This window comes from Pituophis catenifer, unplaced genomic scaffold (genome assembly GCF_029215685.1).
Source record: "Pituophis catenifer annectens isolate HBS135680 unplaced genomic scaffold, rPitCat1.0.hap2 SCAF_1, whole genome shotgun sequence".
In the NCBI taxonomy this organism is placed as follows: domain Eukaryota; kingdom Metazoa; phylum Chordata; class Lepidosauria; order Squamata; family Colubridae; genus Pituophis; species Pituophis catenifer.
In genome coordinates, this window is record NW_027256881.1 from 6,412,855 (window position 1) to 6,437,609 (window position 24,755).

The 24,755-nt window shown below is 44.2% G+C and overlaps 1 protein-coding gene across 6 annotated transcripts in view; it reads right to left on the bottom strand.

The window, feature by feature from the left end:
* Positions 1–24,755, bottom strand: part of MSI2 (musashi RNA binding protein 2) — a 648,294-nt gene that overhangs the window by 94,280 nt on the left and 529,259 nt on the right. For all 6 annotated transcript variants that reach the window (XM_070932033.1, XM_070932032.1, XM_070932030.1 and 3 more), the window contains exon 9: positions 6,436–6,550. In XM_070932033.1, the coding sequence (XP_070788134.1) occupies positions 6,436–6,550 (115 nt within the window). The remainder of the gene's footprint in view (positions 1–6,435; positions 6,551–24,755) is intronic.

The window sequence follows — 24,755 nt, forward strand, 5'->3', positions numbered from 1 at the left end:
AATCTTTGTTCCTTTACTCACCCAGACAATGCAGGTAGTCTTCAATTTGTAACCATTTGTTTGGTGACTGAAGTTACAATGGCAATTGAAAAAAATGACTTATGACCATTTTTCACAGTTAACGACCGTTGCAGCATCCCCATAGACACATGATCAAAATTCATAAGTTTAGTATATTCATATTTATAATGGTTGCCGTATCCCGGGATCATGTGGTCACTTTTTGCGACCATCTGATAAGCAAAGTCAACAGATTCACTGAACAACCGTCTTACTAACTTAACAACTGCAGGTTTACTTAACAACTGGGCCAAGGAAGGTCGCAAAATGGGGCAAAACCAGGGGTGAAATGCTCCCGGTTCAGACTGGCTCGGGCGAGCAGGCAGCGATGGTGGCGGGCAGTTCGGAGAACCGGTAGCAAAAATTCCTGCCCCCGCCCCCTATGCCCAGCTGAGCCGAGCGATCATCAGAGGCTTTTTTCTTTTAAATGCCTCTGACGAGCCAAGCTCTGATGATCCCAGCTGAGTTGCCTGATCGGCAGAGGGTTTTTTAAAAACCCTCTGACGATCAGGCAACTTAGCTGGGATCGTCAGAGCCTTTTGAAAGCATTTTTTACATGGTTTTACATGTAAAAAATGGTTTTAAAAGTAAAAAAAAAAAATTGGCCACGCCCACCCAGTCACATTACACCCCCCCACCAAGCCACGCCCACAGAACCGGTAGTAACAAATTTTAGATTTCACCACTGGACAAAACTCGCTTAAAGACTGTCTCGCTTAGCAAGAGAAATGCTGAGCTCAATTGTGGCCATAACTCGAAGACTACCTGTATGGTATGATGGTGAGCATTGCTCACCAAAAAAATAAGTAAACCCGGGGATGAATACATCATGCAAACTGATTAAGCCAGCAAATCAGTAGTGGTATTCAGCCGGTCCTATCCGGTTTGGGAGAATCGCTAGCGGTGGCTGTGGGAGGCTCTGCCCAACCCGTCCGGATGTCATCACGTCCCATTAATGCACTTTTTGGAGGCTCTGTGCATGCACGGAAGGCCCTGCACATGCGTGGAAGGCCCTGCGCATGTGCGGAAGGCCCTGTGCAAGCGCACGCTCACATTTGCAAACCGGTAGTGAAGGTAAGTGAATACCACCCCTGCAGCAAATCCCTCTAGATTACATCTAGGCCAGTATCTGATTCGCTCTGACACTAATGACAAAGTCTGAGGAATTTTTGGGTGTAGGAAGAATGGTCCAACGGTCTCTCAGCTCCAGACAAGGACACTGCAGGTGTCAGTTTTGGAAGACAATTTTCTTTTTTGCTTCTTAACTGCCACATATTTTAGCTGGGGAAGTTGGGAGGGAGTGGTTGTTGGAGCAGTAGAAAGTTAGTCATAACAACATTCCATATTCAAGGACTTTTGCCTGTGTCTGATGGAGACTGCCTGAAGATTGTATCCAGTTGAGCGTGAAGATTGGACAATGTGATGAACTTGTGGGTGTGGGGCAGGGCTGTGAACTGTCAGCTGGGTGTGGAAAACCTGGAAGCTTTCAGATTCGGGTTTTCCCAGATGTGCCAACATGACATCTCTAATAAATTGGAACTTTGAGGAACCTCAGGCCTCAGAGCTTTATTTCGTTGGGGGTGTTCCTTGGAACCCTGACAGCAGGATTAGGAAGATATCCCAATTCATTGCCTCTCTCATATCCAGCTGGGAGCAGGCTTATCTAGCAAGATTTTGGGAAGACCTCAAGAACACACTTTCCTCACTGTGTAAATATTATGAATGGCTTTAGACTGATTGTACTGGCCTAAATCTCTCTTCCCCCAAGCACTGGAATTAGGATTAAAGAAGGAAGATGGGTGGGGGATCGGAGAGAATCCCTTTTTGACAGCATGTAGCTTTTTGCTGAAACTATCTTTACCTGTCCTGCGTGAGAAAAATGGCAACTAGAAACAATATCGAACCTGTGTTTCAGGTTCCTCCGATGCTTCCTAATGGCTCTCTTGTGTTACTCGTGGTGTTAGGCTCACTTTTCCTTCGCTTTCTCCGGCAAGGGCCATCTCCTCTAGAAGAGCAACTTTTCTTTGAAGGACACAAATGTCTTTTATGCATGAATGCAACCCCATCGAGATGGAACGTGTGCACTAATGCACAGCTGGGGTCTGGCTCCCACAGTAATATTAAAAAGTCAGGGACAGATTTCTTGAAATGAGACATTCGCATCAGGTAGCATTTCAGTGGTCTGGAGATATAAATTTTACCAACAGAGGGGGGCGGGTTTGTAGCATGGGAGGGAAGGGAGTTCAAAGCTTCAAATATAGCCATTTAAGCCCCACCCAAAAAAACTTGTTGGGCACCAGGGACTGGATCCGTGGAGGGAGGTAGGTTTTTCTGCAGACCACTTTGCATGCTGCCTGCATCCCATGGATGGGGCTTCGCTTGTTTGCGTGGCTCGGTTTCTGGCATGCCTCGGCCGGGTGCCGGTCCATGGACCAGGAGTTGGGAACCTCTAATTTAAGGGGAAGGGAAGGGAAAGGAAGGAAAAGGAAGGGGGGGAGGAAAATGGAAGAAGAGACGGGAAGGAAAGAAGTGGAGGGAAAGGAAGGGGAGGGGAGGAAAGTGGAAGAAGAGAGGGGAAGGAAAATAAAGTGGGAGGAGGAGATGGGAGGGGAGAAAAGTGGAAGAAGAGAAGGGAAGGGAAAGAAAATGGAGGAAGAGGAGGGGGACAGGGAGGGGACAGGAGGAAAGTGGAAGAAGGGAAGGGGAAGAAGTGGAGGGAGAAGGGGAGGGAAGGGGAGGGAAATGGAAGAAGAGAAGGGAAAAAATGGAAGAGGAGGGGAGGAAAGGGAAGAAAAGTGGAAGAAGGGGAGGGGAGGGAACTGGGAGAAGAGAAGGGAAGTAGAAGAAGGGGATTGAAGGAAATGGGAGGAAAGTGAAAGTAAAGAAGGGAAGGGGATGGGAGGAAAGTGGAAGAAGAGAAGGAAAGGGAAAGAAAGTGGATGAAGGGGAGGGAAGGGGAAGGGAGGGAAGGAAGGAAAGTGGAAGAAGGGAAGGGAAAGAAAGTGGAAGAGGAGGAGGGGAGCAAAGGAAAGGGAAGGGGAAGGAAAGAACGTGGAAGGAGGGGAGGGGAAGAATAAAGGAAATGGCTTAGAAGTCTCTGTGTGTCCTTCTTGATTTTTGGAGCCTGACATCAAACTTGCCAAACTGTGGAATGGGGGAGGGGGGGCATAATTTCTTGGGGAAAAATCATCGGAAAAGCTTCGACTTTCCAGATCAGCTAAGTTTCAGGATTCCTCACTGACCAACCGAAACCCGTAAGCCTTTCTTATTCCCCCTCTGCCCAGTTACCTCCAGATACTCCGTGATTGGCAAGCCCATTTTGGTTTCCTCCTCTGGTTGCACACTCAAAGCCCATGGAACGGCATCACATGACTAAAGGTCTCTAAGATCCTGGCTCTCAAGCCACATCGTGGCCCTCCCTATGCTAATTTTGCTTGATGAGTTAATTACACCCTTCTTCCGTTCAGGGGTGGAATTTCACCGCTGTGCAGTTGACAAGTTAGCAAAGGAAGATTTTGATTGCGCTGCTAAGAATTTGCTGACAGCCATCGACCTTGAGGCTGACTTGGGAGAAGCAATGGGGACAACTTGCGGATGAAGGACCTGGCACGCTCGGAGTTTTTCCGCTGCCTGCAACTTGGCTGCCTTCGTGATGCCACCACAATAATGCTAGGGGCTCGGAGAGAGGCCGATGGGTCCAGGAAAGAGCTGGAGCAGATAATTAAGCATCTGGCCTTCATCATGAATCAATCACTCATTCAGAGCAAATCAGGCTGATTTAAAATTAATAAGTTCACATTAGGAGTCACCCTGCAAAAACCAGTGCAACAAAACCAATTTGGATCTCTTAATGAAGCTGTGCACCCTACGTGCACTAACAAGCACCCGTGTGATCGAAGGAGACTTGCCAAAGCCCACAATTCCATTGAGCCGAAGGTGGCTTCGGTCTGCGGTTTCCATACTCCACACTTTCAGCATCTCATATAAAAGCAAGAGTTATCTTAAGCACAATAGGCATTATCTCTGGCTCAAACTTTTCCAATGATCAGGGGCGAGTCCTGACTCTCAAAAGAAAATTTTCAATGTTTCTGCCAATAAGAACAGTAGAGAACCTCAGCAGTCGGATGGAAATGTTTCTTGGTGGGTGATTTTCCTGCTCTATGTCTCCACAGCACACGTGACACAGAACCTCACCAGGAGGAAAGGCACCTATATTTGGAGACAGATGGGCGACCAAAAGAAAGAGGAGACACTTGGAGAGAAGCCCTCTTGACTGAACCTGAAGGCAGGACAAGAAGCAACGGATGGAAACTCATCAAGGAAAGATCCAACCTAGGACTAAGGAGGAATTTTCTCACAGCGAGAACAATTAATCAGTGAAATGACTTGCCTCCAGAAGTTGTGGGAGGTTTTTAAGAAGAGACTGGGCAACCATTTGTCTGAAATGGTATAGGGCAGTGATGACTAACCTTTTTGCCATTGCATGCCAGGAGGGGTTGGGGGTTGGGGGGGGTCATGCACGCGTGCCCACACCCATAATTCTATGCGCCCCGCCCCCGCACATGCGACCCCCCCCACTCCTCCCACTCCTGGCACGCGATGACCTGGTAGGCCCGTTTTTCTCTCTCACCTGGCTTCAGAGCCTTTCTAGGAGTCTGGGGAGGGCGAAAACGGCCTTCTCCACCCCTCTGGAGGCCCTCCAGAAGCCAGAAACGGCCCGTTTGCCAACTTCCAGTGGGACCGAAAGGCCCGTTTTTTGCTGTCCCCAGCCTCCAGAGCCTCTCTAGGAGTCTGGGGAGGGTGAAAACGGTGGGACTGGAAGCTGGCAAATGGGCTGTTTTCAGGACTTCTGGGGGGGTGGGGAAGGCCATTTTTGCCCTCCCCAGACTCCAAGAAAGGCTCTGGAGCCAGGTGAGAGAGAAAAACGGGCCTTCCCCCCCCCAGGCCCTCCGGAGGCAGGAAACAGCTTGTTTCCCTACCTCTGGTGGGCCCAGAAGGCCCGAAAATCAGCTGGCCAGCGCGCAAATGCGTGCCGGAGCTGAGCTCGCGTGCCCACTGATATGGCTATGCGTGCCACCTGTGGCACGCGTGCCATAGGTTCGCCATCACAGGTATAGGGTTTCCTGCCTGAGCAGGGGGTTGGACTAGAAGACCTCCAAGGTCCCTTCCAACTCTGTTATTCTGACTCATTGTGTTGGCTATAACTTCTGTGTGAGGTAAGGAGTCCTGGGTGTTGTCTGAACTTGGTTGTTTTCATGTAGACGTTTCCTTATCCAAACTAGTGCATGGATGATGTTATCTAATTTGGATAAGGAAATGTAAGAAAACAACCAGCACAGGGACTCCACATCTCAACCAAGGACTCCACATCTCAACCCTGATCCTCCTTTATTGGTCCCGCACTAGGTGTAGATCAAAGAAGGACTGAAATATGAACTTGCTAATACAAAGTAAAGAGGGGTTAGGTGGAAAAGTAAAACATCATTTCTGGGGAACTGGGGGAAAAAATGTTAACAGGGTATAAAGAGCTTCCTGACATCCTTTTCCACTGATTTACCTGTCTGTCCCCCTACTCTCAGGTACCCACAGGCATACCTGCACAGATACTTTTTACATAGACTCCAAGCAGTTCTTAGGTAATGTCAGAAAAAAAAAACCCTAAGCAAAAGCAAATGAGAGCCAATTATAACTGAGAATGATCTATCACACAAATAGATTTTCACTATTAAATACAATTTATCCTGTTTAATTAGTATTTTTCTGGACACAATGGTCTCGGCTCAAATACCATCTTTTCTCCTTGGAACTTCTAATTATTGCCACAACCCATGCTATTAAGCTGCTCCCCAGGCCTCTTCCAGCTTTTGTGCCATTTAAAGCCACAAAGATTTTTAATTATCTCCGCTAAACTGTCAAAGATACCTTGAAGAATCTGTGGCTTCATTCTCCCCTCCCTACCCTGAAAAAGAAAAAGGAGAAAAGGAGGATTTTGAACCATAAATTTATTTTTTTTAATGAATGTGGGGAGAACAACCTCCTGGAAATACCCATTAAAATGCTAATTCTGATATTCCAGAGGTAACATGGGCCCAGCCCGCACAGACGTTGGGTGTGGCAGCCTGTTTAAGTCAGGTAAATTCTGAACCTAGGAATTTGATAATCCGGTGACAAAGCACTAAATAGGACCTTTTATTTATTTATGTTTATTTATTAAATGTATGTGCCGTCCATCTCACTATCCAAAGCGATTCTGGGTGGCTTACAATGTAATAAAAAGAGGAATGTAAGAATAAGAGCAGTTAAATGGCTCAGCTATTGTAAGCATCGCAAGAACGCTGAAATTCTAGTCAATTATTCATTCTCGTGCAAACTTACCCAACATTCCCATGCCAAGCATAAAAGCATCCATAGTATATGGTAATCCGCGAGCTCTTCCTCGTGTCCCTGGTGGAAACATCACTTCTTTAGGTTGTGCTTTCTTACATTCCACCTATGAAGCAGAAATATGTAGAAATGAAATGCAAATGAATTCAGGCAAAATGTCAAATCCTGAGCTGGTTAAGATATGTGGGGTGGAGCTGGGAATTATTTTTAGCAGTCTCCCGTAAAAGGGTGCATTTTAAAAACAGGCCAGAAAATGATTTCCGAAGAGTAAATAGGCACAAAAGCTGTTTCAGAAAATGCCCGGCTTAGACAGGTAGGAAAAATACGTTGATAAATTGTAGAGCTACGATACAACCATCCAAATGGGCATTGAAGTCAGATGCGTGGAAGTTGAGGGCAGCTCTATGCTATCTGTTCCTATTGGAATAATAGTGTGATTAATGCCATTTGAACCGTTCAAGAATATTGAAGAATATTGAAGAATAAAGCAAATCAAAATGGTAACTGGAAAAAAAAGGGGAAGGTATCAGGGTCATCACCCCCATCTTAACCAATTAAATATGATCAACCAATTAAATATGAGCTAACAGTGTGCAGCGGCAGCCAAAAAAGCCAATGCAATCCTAAATTTCATTAACAGAGGGATACAAGATCAAAGGAGGTACTAATACCATTCTATAAAGCCTTAGTAAGACCACACCACAAATCTTAAAGTTGCAAAGTTTGGAGATCCCTGCTGTAGGAGATAACCCGGCTGAGCCTGAGGGTGGGGTCAAACACATTATCAGTTTGGAGTCGCTACACTTCAACATGAGGCTAAGTCCAGCCTCCCCTTGTAACCATTGACTCGTATTGGGTGTCAATTTGACTTAGTAGATCAGATTCTTGTCTGTACTTTGCCTGGAATACCCAAAGGTGCTTTTTCAAGAGGCAACTGGACTTTCTTTGCTTTTCTTTGAAGACGTTTCACTTCTCATCCAAGAAGCTGAAGGAGATTCTTATCAGAGCCAAAGAAGCTTCTTGGATTGGATGAGAAGCGGAACATCTTCAAGGAAAAACAAGAAAGTGCAATTGCTGAAAACTTCCTGGATGGGAATGTTGGAATTTCAAGAACTGGCTTTATGGAGGGGGGGGAGGAGTTTCCCTCTTCAACTTCTCCAGATCTCCTCCTATTTTTGCTAATTTTAGAGTTCTCTAACACCTCCCTTAAAGGGACGTGGTGGTTCAGTGGCTAAGACGCTGAGCTTGTCGATTGAAAGGTCCAGCAGTTCAAATCCCTAGTGCCGTGTAACGGGGTGAGCTCCCATTACTTGTCCCAGCTTCTGCCAACCTAGCAGTTCGAAAGCATGTAAAAAATGCAAGTAGAAAAATAGGGACCACCTTTGGTGGGAAGGGAACAGCATTCCGTGCACCTTTGGCATTTAGTCATGCCGGCCACATGACCACGGAGATGTCTTCGGACAGTGCTGGCTCTTCGGCTTTGAAACAGAGATGAGCACCGCCCCCTAGAGTCAGGAACAACTAGCACATATATCCAAGGGAAACCTTTTACCTTTACCTAACCCCTCCCTTCTTATTTTCTCAGTCCTCCTCATTCGGTATCTGATTTTTAAATACAATTCGACCAATGCTCTTATCCAACTTTCTTCCGTGGTGCACAAATCCATCAAGATATCTAAGAGGACATGTCAGTGTTTGCCCAAGCATTTAGCTTTGAGAACTGTGCACAGGAGAAAGCTGCCAGTGGAGCAAGAACGGAAAGGTGTGCGTAGGTGCAAAACTGATAATTGCACGAGACGGAATGCTGTTAACCGACTCTATTTCTAATAGTGCTATCCGTAGCAGAGAATCCATTGTCTTCTAGTAACCAACTGCCCGTTTCTAGGCAACCCGTCAGCAAAAATTTCAGGTTTGTGCAGTTTTCATTTAGGTAACGTAAAGGTTAACTGACTGTCAATGGGAGTATTTAAAACAAAACCACCCACTCTCTTCCCTCCCAACCCTCATCTCCGGCTACAAAGTCTCACGGTGTATCTTATTTATTCAGCTTGTAATATTTCATCAAGGAATAGACCTGGAGCATCTCGTATTCTGCCAACACACTTGTCAACTTTCTAGCTTCTCACAAATGAGTTGGCCAGAGTTGAGGATTGGCACAGGATACCTCCATCGCTACCGTGCCCAGGTTTTTTACTGAGGGAAGAAGTAGAGGGAGGTGCTTTTTCAAAAGGCAACTGGACTTTCCTCTAGAAGACCTTTCGCTTCTCATCCAAGCAGCATCTTCCGTTCTGAAGACGCTTCTTGGATGAGAAGCAAAACACCTTCAAAGAAAAACACAGAAAGTCCAGTTGCCTTTTGAAAAGCACCTTTGGGACAACCATGACTTGGGTGACAAAGATGTCAACCCTGAAGTGAACCTGAGTGAGGCCATCCTGGAGGCTTCAGAGTTGCCAAAAAGCAGAAGAAGGGGCAGGGAGCGGGGGGTGGGGGGTGGGATAGCTAGATGGGGTTTTGTATCCAAAACAATAAAGTTTTCCTGTGGGAACCAAGGAAGTTCTGACAGGTGGCTGACCAGAGGAGGAGTGAAGTAACTAGGCAACCAGCCAGCACCTTGATTGGACAGCGTGACCAGTGACTTGGGAGAAAGGGGAAACTTTTACTTTTTAATCAAGTGAAAGCTGAGGGAACTTTCAGAGTTGGCTTTCACCAGTTGTGCCAATATGATGTATCCAATAAATTGTTCTTTGAGGAATTTGTCTGCCTCACAGTTCTGCTTTCAAGTTGGTCACACGGTGACTTGTTTAAAATTGAGTCCAGTCACCTGGTGACTCGACATATGACTTACAACCAAAAATTCGGGCTCAATTGAGGTTGTAAGGTGAGATCTACCTGGTATAGTGCCTTTTATTTTATAAATTTCTTGACTCTGCGAAGATCTTATCAACCCTGCTTGGATTTCCCCTTCCCATTTGACTTCCTTCATATATTTGACATATGGTAATTTATATCCCATCCATTCTCTCTAGATGATTAATCCATCTCATAGGACTTCTTTCATACTGTTCACTTACATCTGCAATCAATTCCCTTTCACTCACCATCCATTCATTCTTCATCCTATTTCCCCCCCCCCATGTTTTACCACTAACAACCTCCGTAAGATCTGCACCCCCAATGCATTCGATTAATGTTTTTATGGTTCCTGACGCACCAACCCTCACTTCCATTTAACAAAGAGGGTGGTGAATTTTCTTACCAAACACAAATTTGTCTAACTCAAACACGAGCAGAAATAACCAAAAAATCAAGCGTGCGAGGATTAAAAACGTTCTAGTCACAGGACTATAGGTAGTCCTTGACTTACGACCAATTGAGCCCAAAATTTCTGTTGCTAAGCAAGACATTTGTTAAGTGAATTTTGCCCCATTTTTTGACCTTTCTTGCCACAGTTGTTAAATGAATCATTGCAGTTGTTAAGTTAGTAACATGGTTGTTAAGCGAATCTGGCATCCTTCATTGACTTTGCTAGTCAGAAGGTCGCAAAAGGGGATCACATGACCCAGGGATGCAACTGTCGTAAATATGAGTCAATTGCCAAGCGGCCAAATTTTGATTACGTGACCAAGGGGATGTTGCAATGGTCATTAGTCATTTTTTTCAGGGCTGTTGTAACTTTGAATGGTCACTAAATGAACTATTGTAAGTTGAGGACAACTGTAGCAGGCAGTTAGGCACATCTTTGCCAGGATAACACAAGTCTACTCAAAAAGTCCAATCATACCCCAAGCAGGATTATTTGATTTTATGCAAGCTAGAATCTCAGAATCTATTTTCCAGGCCAAGGTACAATTCCTTGTTTCTCACTAGCTAGGAAATATATGTGACATAAATCCAAGATCCTGTTTCTTTAAAACTAATTATTATCCGGAAAAGCATACGCATTCCCCACTCCAATATTTGCATGTCACGGAGTAATCACTGACATCTTCCAGGCACTTCTGTTTCCATCACTCTCTCTGATATTAAAAACAAGCTAGCCTGCCTAAATTGACAATTAAAGAGAAAATGAAGTTTGGATTAGCGCTGTTAAAAACAATAAACGGAACAATTAGCTTTCCAAGCCACAAAAATGAGCTACTGCCGGTATCTGACAGACAAGCTTAATTTATGATGTTCACAGCACAGAAGGACCATACAATGGGAATCCCGGTAAGCTAATAAGTAGGTTTAATTAAAAAAAAAAAAAAAGAGAGAGAGAAAGAGATTGAAATAATAACAACAACATTCTGGGGAATGCCATCTCTCTATGCTCCCAAGAAAAAGCTCTACATATCCTCATTTCCTAAAAATATCTGTAAAGAGGACATCAATTGCTCATTAATAAGGAAAATGTGTGGTCTCTCCCCTTCTCCACCAGGGGCTGTCCTAGCTCTCAGATTTGGCTGCCAATAGAGGGCAACATCAAGTGTCTTTTCAATACCCTGCCAAGGGTATTGGATTAAATGGATGTATCACATTTAAGAACGGGCATGATGGAATATGTTCCCCTTCATCTTTTTGGGTAAAAAGTAAAGATTTCCCCTGTCCAGTTGTGTTCAACTCTAGAGCAGGGGTCTCCAACCTTGGCAACTTTAAGATTTGTGGACTTCAACTCCCATAATTCCTCAACCAGCAAAGCTGAGAAATTCTGGGAGTTGAAGTCCACAAGTCTTAAAGTTGCCAAGGTTGGAGACCCCTGCTCTAGAGGGCAGTGGTCATCTCCATTTTTTAGCCGAGGGAGCCAGCATTGTCTGAAGACGCTTCCGTGGTCATAGGGCGAGCATGACTATACACCAAGGCGCACGGAACGCTGTTACCTTCTCACCGAAGGGGTACCTATTTATCTACTCGCATTTGCATGCTTTCGAACTGCTAGGTGGCCATGAGCTGGGACAAGAAACGGGAGCTCATCCCGTTGTGCACTGCTTAGAACCCAGACTGTCAGCTTTTCATCTGACAAGCTTGGCATCTTTAACCGCTAGGCCAGGTGTCCAGGAATTTTTAATCATTCATAAGTGCACGTCATTTCACATCTGGTTTAATCTAGTGGGAGATTGAGGCCTGGAGACATGAAAAAGACTGCCCAAGGGGCAGGCTGAAAATCCTTTAACTCATTTGTTTAGAATAGAAGAGAAGGTTCTGATCTAGGCTTCCCCAGCGGCACAAAGCCGAGTCCTTGTCCCGATAAACCCCCTTTATTTAATTTACAATGAATTCCTCTCCAGCAAAGTCTTTCCTCTCCCACAGTCTTTCAAGATAGTTCACAATTATCAGGCTTGGAGAGTGGCCAGGCCGATATCTTTCAGACGCCGCCATACTTGGCAAGAATGCAGTAATGAACTAATTGTCTCTTGCAAACTCCCCTCCCCTTTCGCTCCTCTTTTATTCCCTCTGGGAGGGGCCATTCATCGTCCACTTGTGGCCTTACTCCCAAGTTGACCCTTGTTCTTTAGCTGTTCCCTTCATCTGGCAACTCTGCATATGCACACACTGGGAACAGGCTCCAGCTGTTCGTCGGCCTCACTGATGTATGACTCCAAAGGCAGCGGATAACTGGCATACGGCTCTGGCCCCCTCTCTGCCTCCGATGCAAAGCCCTCATCAGAGCCTTCCCCAGACTCCAGGACTGGCCCATGTTCCTCTCCAACCTCTTCACTATCCGAATCTGCTGCCAGATCTGCTGGCGGGCCACAACAGAGAATATCTGCAGGTCAGGGTTGAACTGTGGCGGTCCTGGGTATTCTTCAAGCTTATTGTTTTCTTACAGACTTTTAATTACCAAACTGGGTAACAACATCAGTGCTAGTGAGCGTGAGGTTTGCTCTCGGCTTATATTCTAGTTGCTTGCCCTGCCAGTGTTAGGGGAAGTGTTCTTGATCGTTGCTTGATTAGGCTGTTGTTTACTGTTTGTCTGAGTTGGTAGTTCCTTGATTGGGTATTGTTTACTACTCATTTGTTTACTGCTTACTTGCTAGTTTCTGAGTGACCCCCTCTGGCACAGCTGGCGAGCGCCTTCTCAGTTAGACATCTGGCCAAAGCCAACTGAACGAAGCAACACCTTTTCCTTTCTCTGTCTCCCTGCCCAAGGGAGAGTGAAGGACATGGAAATGAAAACAAGGAGACGGGATGGATCTTACAAAAGGGATCCATTCAGCAGCTTTCCAGTTTTCAGTGATAATGTCTTCCGGACTTGCCAGGATGTGATCAGGAAATCTTCAAACACAGAGAGCTTGGTCTGGGTTGAATGTGGCTTGGCCTGTTATCCGACGGAAGGGTTATCGTTAAAAGGTTTCTGTGAAACGAACTCTCAAATGCGAATCAAAAATAGGCCAGTAAATTCCGATCAGCGCTCAATTTCTACCGCTAATCCACTGTAATAGGCAAAATGTACTTAGCGCTGGGCACAAATGCCAAGTTGGCAGGCATTTCATTTCATTGGCAGGTGGCTGCACCTTATACGATCCGAAGTTCCCTCGGCACATAGAACATTCTTCTGCTTTAATGTTTTCTTCATTAGGCAGCCAAAAGGATAGCTAAAGTGCTACACTTTTATTTAAACTTGGGGAACAGAGCCTCAAGTCCAGCGGTGGGTTTCACTTTATGTTACTACTGGTTCATCCTGCGCGTCCATGCTCGTTTTGTGTGCGCCCGTGCCCAGTTCGCATGTGGACCTGCCTTCCGTGCATGCACCCGGCCTTCTGTGCAGGAGCTTTGCTCACGCGTGCGCCTTCCACGCATGCGCCCGGCCTAAATGGGATGGCATAGAGCCAGGGCGGGTGGGTGAGCCCACCCACAATTTCCGCTACCGGTTCAGGGGAACCGGTCCAAACCGGCTGAATACCACCTGTGGTCAGGTTGTATTGGAATATCATACTGTAACCATCAGCTAAATTTACAGTGAAACCGAAAGAAAAGCAAGCAAAGAAAGAAAGAAAGAAAGAAAGGGAAGACTTAGGTGACTAGAATTACAACCCCTTCCCTATTTTTGGATTTACTGTGTATATCCCCCCTTGTTGTGTCTTGTGTCCTGTAAGGTCAGTTAATTATGGGGGTTTTGTGGCTAGGTGGATAACTTGGTCCCCTCTAGATCAGGGATTTTTCCAACCTTGACAACTTTTACTTCAACTCACTTCAACTTAACATATTTTTAAATTTTAAATTTTTAATTGGTTTGTCATTTTAAACTGGGGCCAAATTAATATATATTCTTTTAATTGTTCTTAATGTTTGTATTGTATGTTTTTATCTGGCTGTACACCGCCCTGAGTCCCTTGGGAGAAGGTGCGGTATATAAATTTGAAATAAAATAAAATAAAATAAATAAACTCCCAGAATTCCCCAGCCACCAATTAGCTCCAATTAAGGGCTGCCTAATAGATCAGTGAGAAGCAGTTTGGTGGAATCTCCCTCTTGGTGATTTATTTATTTATTTATTTAGCTTATGGCTGGTCACACACAGCATTAAAACGCTTCATTTTTACAGGTTAAAAACAATTAAAACAATAAAAAAGCAGTAAGAAAACCTAAAAGGAAAACAGAAATAACATTTCAAAGTTTAATGTTGAGTTTGGAGATCCAGTCAGTAGCTGCCGTTGTTATGCAGAGGAAGTCCCTAGAATCTCCTGGATACCTTCTGTTAGGGCATTCCCTCACTATGTGCTGGATAGTCTGTCGAGGGGCCCCGCAATCACATTGTGCTGAAGGTGTCTTTCCCCATTTATACAGGGAGTCAGCACACACCCCATGAGTTGTTCTAATTCTATTATATGTCACCCATATGTGTCGGGGTAGGCTAAATCCTGGAGGTATACTACTAGGACTGATATGCTCGGAGACATCTTGGGGGGAACAGCTATTCCACGCCTCCATCCACTTTTGTGTGGTGTTCTGATGATCGGCCATCAACTTATGCGCTATCAAGATTGGTGGATTTCTTGACTTTAATCAGCATTTTAAGAGATCAGGAATGTATCCATGTATGGGTAGAGAGGAATTTAACAGGATCTTACTATACTCCCGAATGAGAGCTTCTTGTTGTCATAAGTGCGGGGGGAGTATGTGACTAAGAACTGGTAACCAATAACTAGGTGTAGATTTTATGCACCCAGTAATTAGCCTCATCATATGGTTAATCTCTTGGTGAGATTCTGGGTTATAAATTGGTTATAACTTCCACCGTAAGACTATACATTACTGTCATGGACATGAGTTCCCAAAAGTCTTCATCATTGAAGGAATTAGCTCAGTGATGGAGCATCTATTTCAAATGTGCAAATTCTGGTTTCTACACTAGCTTGCAGAAAAACCAAAGAGAGAGAGAGGAAGGGATTGGGGCAGGCAAAAGGGGATGCTTCTCTTCAGGACTGGACTGCTCTCCCATCATCTTCAGCCAACCAGCTCCCACCATCCTCAACAAGCAGATTAGGCCATTGGCTGGAGATGATGGGAGAAACATGAAATACTTATCTCAAGATCATTGGGGGGGAGAATGTATTCTGGATCACTTGCTTATAACTGGGTTCTTCTCTATCATCCCGCCTGCCTTAAGAAACAGCATCACCCCAAGAGATCCAGGTGGCTCCAGATCCTTTTGTAAGGCATTAAAGGCCTGGCCGTCTCCTCCAAACTTCTGGGCTGAAAGATGAAGTGAGGCCAGTTCACTGATTGGTTTCCTTGACTTACAACAGTTGGTTTATTGACTGTTACAACGGCACCGAAAAAAAGTGACTTGTGACAGTTTTTCACACTTATGTGGCAGCATCCCCATGGTCAAATGATCAAAATTCAGATGCTTGCCAACAAACCCATATTGATGACGGTCGCAGTGTCCCAGGGTCGCGTAATTGCCTTTTGCAACCTTCTGACAAGCAACGTCAATGGGGAAGCCAGATCCACCTAACAACCATGTTCCTAACTTAACAACTGAGGTGATTTAATTAAAAACGGTGGCAAGAAAGGTTGTAAAATGGGACCAAACTCACTTAACAACCATCTCGCTTAGCAGCAGAGATTTTGGGCTCAATTGCGGTTGTTAAGTCGAGTGGTTCTATGACTAGAACAGTTTTAGTCCTGGCACGCATGATTATTTTGTTGTTTCTGCTCGTGGACTGCCCAACCCTACTCCAGAGTAGGGGGCGATGGGTGCCTAGATAAATAGTAAAGGTAAAGATAAAGGTTCCCCTCGCACTTATGTGCTGGTCATTCCCGACTCTAGGGGGCAGTGCTCATCTCCGTTTCAAAGCCGAAGAGCCAGTGCTGTCCGAAGACGCCTCTGTGGTCATGTGGCCGGCATGACTAAATGCCAAAAGCGCATGGAACGCTGTTCCCTTCCCACCAAAGGTGGTCCCTATTTTTCCACTTGCCTTTTTTACGTGTTTTGAACTGCTAGGTTAGCAGAAGCTGGGACAAATAACGGGAGCTCACCCTGTTACATGGCACTAGGGATTCGAACTGCTGAACTGCCGACCTTTTGATCGACAAGCTCAGCGTCTTAGCTACCGCCTCCCTTACAGATAAATAGTATAAGTAAACAAATAAAGAAGGCTTTACTGTTCTTTTGAAAGCATTACATTTTGTACCATGTCTCAGCGACTGAGTAAGTGACCTTGATGGAAGGAATACAAAATGACACCGGGGGTGGGGGAGGGAGGGGGGATGCTGGGAACGAGCTAATCAGAATGAAACACTTTTAAGGATTTGCAAAAGTCCAATCTGCTGCTACGCTATTGTACGGAACAATTTCACAGAGCAGGGGGAAAAAACCCAACAACCCCAGCTTTTTCCTTCACTACACACAACGTGTGCGGTTTCTATTTCTGAAACACCTCCGTGTCGCAGGAAGGTTATTTTAGGGTGCCTGTTGTGCTTTCTTTTTATGCCTGGTGGGAATAATTTTGCTCCGACACAAATAATGGGCTTCGCTGATTAAGTCCTTTGCTGGCATTTGCTTGCCACTTGTTTAATACGCCATTTGACATTCTTGGGTTATAAATGGCAAGCAAAGTGGAGCGGAGCCGGTAAAATTAGCTCCCCGGCCAGCCTGAGGCTAGAAAAAGATTCACCCACACGATGGCTGAGCCTCCCCAGCTCTCTCGTACTTTAGGGAGCAGTAAATATCTAGGAAATGCGGTGAAATTTCATAAAATATGCGCTTTTGTTTAGAAGGCCAACAAGGGGAGAGTTCGCCGAAGGATGGAGTTTTAGCAGCTCAGTTATTTTCTAGTCACCTCTTGCAAAAGGGGATGTGTAGAGTCTCCAGCCAGCTGTGTCTCTCTTCCCACACACCGAGCTGAGGCTTCCATGATGAGTAATTAATCCACAGGCACTTTCCAATGACAGGGGAAAATCATCCAACATCCACCCCAACATCTGGATTATGGGCCCCTGACCTCTCCTAGTGGAGATGATTCTTCCGTTAGTCTGAAATGATCTACGCTTGAGCAGGAGGTTGGACTAGAAGACCTCCAAGGTCCCTTCCAACTCTGTGATTCTCTTATCTCCACCTTCCTTCCCACAGAGACAGTTTGATTTAGCGGCTAAGGCACCAGACTAGAAAACTGGGAGACTGTGAGTTCAAGTCCCACCTTAGAGGCATGAAAGGCAGCTGGGTGACTTTGAACAAATCACCAGGAAATTGTGAGTTCTAGTCCCACCTTAGCCATGAAAACTGGCTGGGTGACTTTGAGCCAATCAGTAGGAAACTGTGAGCTCTAGTTCCCCCTAAGGCAGTGATGGCTAACCTTTTTGCTGTCGCGTGCCAAAAGCGAGGGGAGCTCAGGGGGGTTGCGTGAGTGCCCACATCCATAATTCAATGCCCCCCACGCCCCTCCGTGTTCCCCTCGCTTTTGGTATGCGACAGCAAAAAGGTTACTGGTGGGTCCGGTAGGCCTGTTTTTCACCCTCCCCAGGCTCCAGAGGCTTTCTTGGAGCCTGGTGAGAGTGAAAATGGCCTTCCCCGCCCCCTGGAGGCCCTACAGAGGCCAGAAACAGCCCGTTTCCCAACTTCCGGTGGGCCCCCAAGGCCCGAAAATCAGCTGGCCAGCGTGTACATGTGTGCTGGAACTGAGCTAGAGCAACGCTCACATGCCACAGATATGGCTCCACGTGCCATAGGTTCGCCATCACAGCCCTAAGGTATGAAAGCCAGCTGGATGAACTTGGACCAAACACCAGGCAATGGTGAATTCTAGTCCCACCTTAGGCATGAAAGCCAGCTGGGTGACTTTGGGACAGTCCTTTCTCTCAGCCCAATTCATCTTACAGGTTGATGTTGTGGGGAAAATAGGAGGAAGAAGCAGCATTAGGTATGTTCGCCATCTTGAGTTATTTATAAAAATAATAAAGGTGGGATATACTGTAAATTAAATATAGAAATAAATACATTTCTGCTGAATCTCAAATGTGAGAATCACATTCATGGAAAAATTGTCATATTCACTGGAGAGTGAAAAACACATCTAGGTGGATTTATGGCCACAATTGAGCCCCAAATTTCTGTTGTTAAGTGAGACAGCTGTTAAGTGAATCTTGCCCCTCTTTACGATGTTTCTTGCCATAGTTGTTAAGTGAATTGCTGCAGTTGTTAAGTTAGTAACATGGTGTCTGTTTGTAGTCCCAGAACATTTTCTATTAAAAGGTAGCAGTTTCCCTGTCCAGTCATGTCTGACTCTAGGGCACGGTGCTCATCTCTATTTCTTGGCTGAGGGAGCCAGCGTTGTCTGAAGACATTTTCCCTGATCACGGGGCCAGCATGGCTATACCAAAGACACACGGAACGTTGTTACTTTCTCACCGAAGTAATACCTATTTATCTACTCGCATTTGCATGCTTTCAAACTGCTAGATGAGCAGCAGCTGATGCAAGGAACGGGAGCTCACCCTGTTGCGTGGTGGCGCTTGGGTCTTGAACCCGGGCTGTCAGTTTTCCATATTTTATAGTCCTTCCAGTTCTTGCTTTCAAGCAAATGGTATTTATTTGCAGATCTTCCGATGTACCAAACATTGTTGCTATTTTATCATGACATTGCTTATAGTTGGTCTGTGTGATCGTCTTGCGGGCGCTAACCAGGTGGTCCACTGTTTCTTCAGCGTCTTTGAAGAGGCGGTATTTATTGTCTATTGTTGTCTTCTTGATTCTGGCTTTGTATGCATCTGTTTTTAAAGCTTGGTCTTGTGCAGTTAGAATTTAGCCCCCTTAATTTGTGACTTTCTTCAACTTTCCTGCTTTCAGTCATTACAGATCTTGTGTCAGCTTTGGAAGCCATATTAGGCTGGAAGCTTTAATGCTGCCACCTTCTCATGTGTGGGAAAGTTGGAGGGGGGATTTAGTAGAGGGGTTGTCTTTAGACATAATTGCATTTTTCCTGTCGGTCAAGGTCAGGCTGATCCTGCATCTGGAGAAGGAGTGGTCGGAGTGATGTCTCAAGATGGGATGGCGGTTGATTGGAGCATGTGATCGACTGAGGAGTGAGGGGATAGTTTTGGGGGTTTTGATTTACTGAGGGGAAACCCGGACCTCTCAGATTCGGGTTTTCCCAGATGTGCCAGTTTACCTATTCTAGTAAATAGAACTTTGAAAATGCTTGCTTCAGAGTCTTTACTTGGAGCTGGGGATTTTTCTGGAATGCTGACATCTTGTTGTTCTCTGCTTGGGCCTGTACATTTTTTAAAATATGTATTGGCCATGCAATAATTTTCCTTGCCATGTCTCTTTTCAATTCTTCATTTGGTCTTTCTTATAGACTACTTTGGTTTCTTTGGCTATTCAGTAAGCCTTCATGGTGTACTAGCTTCAGTGCCTCTTCTTCACTGTACTCCGGATACAGGTAATCCTCAATTTACGACTGGTTGCTTTGTAATCGGTCGAAGATATGACAGGCCTCCCCAGGGCTGTTTACAATCCAGGTTTGAAATTCTGACAGCTAAGCCCATCCCTGCATTCATATGATTGTGTTTTGGGTTGTTTGTAGTGTCCCATGGTTCCATGACCTCAATTTACAATTTTTATTTTTATTTTTTGGCCAGAAACTGGTGTTTACTTCTGGTTTCTGGCAAAACTACCTATTGTGGATAACGGTTTTGCTTAATGTCTGTGTCATTTTATTTTACAGCTGTTTTTGCTTAATGACTGCTGCAAAAAGATGCTAAAATCAGATGGGGTCACAAAGACCAACGCAATTTGCAATCCTAATTCCAGACTGAAATACAGTTCTAGAGTGACGGCTATCTGTATTTTTCCAATGCCTTTTTTCTTCTTCTCCAACTATCTGGTATCCTTGCAACATTCCATGCCCACCTATGCTCCAGAGTCTGTCAATGTTGCTGTGTATATGAAGAGCATGATTCATTGTTATTATTTTTCTGGTCTTCCTATCCAGGGCTTTTAGTTCTGCTTGAGTCTACTCCACTATTCCAGCTGTGAATCTAATGACTAGAATTGCTCAGGTGTTAATTACCTTGGAATTATTTCCTTCATTGAGTTTGGACTTTAAGATCTTCTTCGCTCCTGTTATGTATTCACTTCTAACCTTCTTCTTGACTTAACAATCAGCTGGAAGGATGCCCGGGTATTTGTGGCAATTGTCTTCATCCAGACTTTTGATGTTATTTCCATAGGGCATCTTGATTCCTTCAGTTTTCACTATTTCCCTCCGCCCCTGTTGATGGTAAGGATGGCAACAGTTGTCCATTTCAAACTCCATTACAATATCTTGGCTCTATATTCAGACACACAGTGGTGGGACGCTGCTGGTTTAACAACCGGTTAGGTGATCGCGTGCGTGCGCAGTTTTACAAATGCTAACCTTCTGTGTTACCATTTGGGAGTAACACAGCTGAGGCGTGGCAATCTGCTCTGCCGTGCCAATCAGCTGAGAAGATAAAAGTAAGTAAAGCACAGGGGCGAGGGGGGGGACGGACCAACCTGATCATCGGAGTGAACTGGTTCGCTCCCAAGTGATCATTGGAACTACCGGTTCGTTCGAACCGGTCCGAACCGGTAGAATCCCACCCCTGCAGATAATGTTTAGCAATTGGACAATTCTATTTTGGATGGTGTTTTCCCATGCAACTTTTTTTCAGAGAACTGTCTTGAGCCCTATAGCCTACTTGTCACCACATATCCAGGAACTCCATCACCTAGTACAGTCCTTGTTAACCTGGACAATGACGAAGCCGGTATAAGTTTTTGTACGTTATGTCTTGTTTATGGAAGAGATATCCTCCTTCATCTGGTTCCTCTGATAAGAGCTGTCCAGCATGGTTAAACCTGCGGCATAACTCTCATCTTCCTCAGAGCACACGTAAGCCCCAAAACAATATCAAGATAGTGCTTCATTGGGGCGAGGGTGGTATTCACTTATTTTCACTACCGGTTCGCAAATGTGAGCGCTCCTCTCGCGCCACCTCCACGCCACACATGCCACCTCCACATATGTGCAGAGCGTCAAAAAGTCAATAATTGGGACGTGATTACATCCGGGTGGGTGGGCAAAGCCTCCTGCAGCCACCGCTACCAGTTCGCCTGAACGGATAGTACCGGCTGAATACCACCACTGCATTGGGGATAATAATAATAATAATAATAATAATAATAATAACAACAACAACAACAACAACAACAACAACAACAACAACAACAACAACAATAATAATAATAATAATAATAATAATAATAATAGCGATTGTTCGCACAGTTAATCAGATTTTTAGGCTGGATTTGGCATTTTTAGCCATTGATCAAGTGTTTTCCAAGGACCTGGGATAGGTAAATGTTCAATGATGTTAAAGATATTGTTTTGCAATTGACTGAGAGTGATTTATTGTCAGAATGCAGTATTGTAGGCTAACTCTGCTCACTGCCTGGAGTTCAATCCTGATCGGCTCAAGCTTGACTCAGCCTTCCATCCTTCCGAGGTTGATAAAATGAGGAGCCAGATTGTTGGGGGCAATATGTTGACTCTGTAAACCGCTTAGAGAGGGCTGTAAAACACTATGAACTGGTATATAAGTGCTATTGCTATTACCATTAGACTCTTTTCTCTGCCATCTAACTGCACAGTTCAGTTATTTCCACCAAAGTTAAAAGAATTGATGCATCTGGATTACCCGTTCCAGCCACAATTTTGAAGGCCAGTCCTGATATCTCCACCTGGATAATGAAACAGATCTCTTGTTTTCATTTCAGATGCACCCTGTATTGTGCCGAAAGGAACAATATGAAGGATATTATTTCATAGCTCAGTGAAAAATTAGCAAGTCAAATATTGAATTGGCTTATGGCATATGCTAAGGAGACTGTTTTGATCTTATCCATCTTAAAAATAAATTCCATTATTAAATTAAAAGTTGGGAACAGAGATCAGACCAATAAATGAAGGACTGGAAACGCATTTGGGAAAGCAAAAAGGAAAAGTAAGAATCTTTAGCTGGAAATGTTAAAGGTACTATACTAGTTAAAATATAGAGATGGGTCTTCCTAATCTTCCTGATGCATTATTGTATTGGATCAGCTCTGCATTTATTGTAAACCATCAAAGTCTTTTCTCTGGTCCAGGCAAAAAGAGTGATACAGAATACAGAATAACAGGGTTGAAAGGGGCCTTGGAGGTCTTCTAGTCCAACCCCCTGCTCAAGCAAGAGATCCTATATCATTTTAGACAAATGGCTGTCCAGTCTCTTCTTAAAAGCCTTCAGTGGTGCCGCACCCACATCTTCTGAAGGCAAACCATTCCACTGGTTAATTGTTCTCACTGTTAGGAAATTTCTAGATTCCTAGTTCAAGGTTGTTTCTCTCTTTCAGTTTCCAACTATTGCTTCTTGTCTTGCCTTCTAATGCTTTGGAAAATAGGTTTGACCCCCTTTAAATTTGAGAAAAACTTTGGCTTTATTATACTTATTTGTACGCTGCCCATTCTCCAGGGAGCCTATGGTTATAACCAGTGTTTCTCAACCTCAGCAACTTTAAGACGTATGGACTTCAACTCCCAGAATTCTCCAGCCAGTAAGCAAGCTGTTTGGGGAATTCTGGGACTTGAAGACCAAATCAGTGAGGTTGAGAAACACTGGTTATGAACAACAGTCCTTGTTGTTGTTGTTAGTTGCGAAGTCGTGTCCAACTCATTGCGACCCATGGACAACGTTCCTCCAGGCCTTCCTGTCCTCTACCATCCTCTGGAGTCCATTTAAGCTCACGCCAATTGCTTCAGTGACTCCATCCAGCCACCTCGTTCTCCGTCGTCCCCTTCTTCTTTTGCCCTCAATCTTTCCCAGCATTAGGCTCTTCTCCAATGAATCCTTCCTTCTCATTAGGTGGCCAAAGTATTTGAGTTTCATCTTCAGGATCTGGCCTTCTAAAGAGCAGTCAGGGTTGATCTCCTCTAGGACTGACCGGTTGGATCACCTTGCAGTCCAAGGGACTCGCGGGAGTCTTCTCCAGCAGCAGAGTTCAAAGGCCTCAATTCTTTGGCGCTCAGCCTTTCTTAGGGTCCAACTTTCACAGCCATACATTGCAGCTGGGAAAACCATAGCCTTGACTATACACACTTTTGTTGGCAGGGTGATGTCTCTGCTTTTTAATATGCTGTCTAGATTTGCCATAGCAGTCCTTAGTTGAAGTTAAGAGATAACATAATATCATATTATGCTTAAATAGTGAACAAAGCTTAAGAACTATATGTTTATATGATTACTAATATTATTGTAAAGTGACGGAAGATGTTTGGAACCAGTGATGTCATATCTATATCCAATGTTTTTTTAATTTTGTATTATTAATAAAAAACTTTTTTAAAAAAGAGATAACTGGACCCGAAACATAGAATGCATTTTATTTTAAGCAGAAATGCAAATCCAGGCCTGCTGCTCTAACCACAGGGTCTCTTTAGCTGTCTTCCAGTTCAATTTAGCATCAGATTTTTTAAGGACTTTCCATTTCTCCAAGAAGTAGATTGCCTTTCCTCAGCACAACTAAATTCTCCTTCTTGTATGCTTGTTTGTCCCTCACTTCAAACAAAATACTCCAAATGTACAAAACATATTGAGCTTCGTCCTAATTAAAATTCTTCTCTGTGTTATCCCGATCTCTGATTGCAGGTTCGTAAGGGGCCATTCCATGATGCATTGCAGAAGTTAGCTCTAAAATTGCAGCCTCAGAGTATGTATTTTTTTCTTTAATGTTTGAAATCTTGTTGACTGAATCGGCTTTAATTACATCCGAGGAAATGTTTAAAATTGCCCTGATTGTAGAGGTTGCGTTGAAAAGACCATATTTACAGTATCATTTTATGATGTCTCCTTAGAAGTCGATGCAATTCAAAAATTGGAAGGCAATATAGAGTTAGGATTATTATTGTCACATTTGAAGGGACATCAATAGGATTTTTAAAACAAATACTGCTGGGATCAATCGCTATGCACTGAATATTTTAATTTGGAATTTATCCAAACGTCAAGAATTGGGAACTCTGGGTTCACGAAGCTTAGATAAAAGTATTATGATTTAGGACCTGGTTATCTATGGGACCGCCTGCTATCACCAATAGCCTCCCACCGGCCAGTACGCTCCCATAGAAAGGGGCTCCTCCGGGTGCCGTCGGCCAAACAATGTCGCCTGGCGGCCCCTAGGGGGAGAGCCTTCTCTGTGGGGGCACCTACGATCTGGAACGAGCTCCCCCCGGAGATACGGAGGATCCCGGATCTTCGCATCTTCCGTCACACACTTAAAACGTTTTTATTTCATCAAGCTGGCCTGGCCTAAATCTTCTCCTTTTTAAATTTAAATTTTAAATTTTAAACATAAATTTTAATCTGTTTAATTATGGGGTATTTTAAAATTCAGCCTAAATTATTTAATTTGTTTTAATTTATTTTAAATTTTGTATTTCTGTGTTTTATCTTCTGGCTGTTCACCGCCCTGAGTCCTTCGGGAGAAGGGCGGTATAGAAATTTAATAAAATAAAATAAATAAAAATAAATAAAACTGAAAGGTGAAAACTATGCCTGTTTGTTGGTGTATGTTGCATTGTTGATTTGCATTGTTTGTAAACATCTGAATTTGTTTTGTTTTTTTCAAGACAAAGAAAAAAGCTTTTGAGAAGCATGATCAAATTATTTGCAGCTGTTCTGTTTATAATGTTGGGATCTATCTATCATTTTGGCAGTGGTTTGCTCTCCAAGCTTGTTTCAATTTAGTTTCTGAACGTTTCGTTACCAGACTAGGTAACGTCATCAGCAGAATTTTCTTGTCCTATTCTCCTTCGCTTATAAAATGTCTT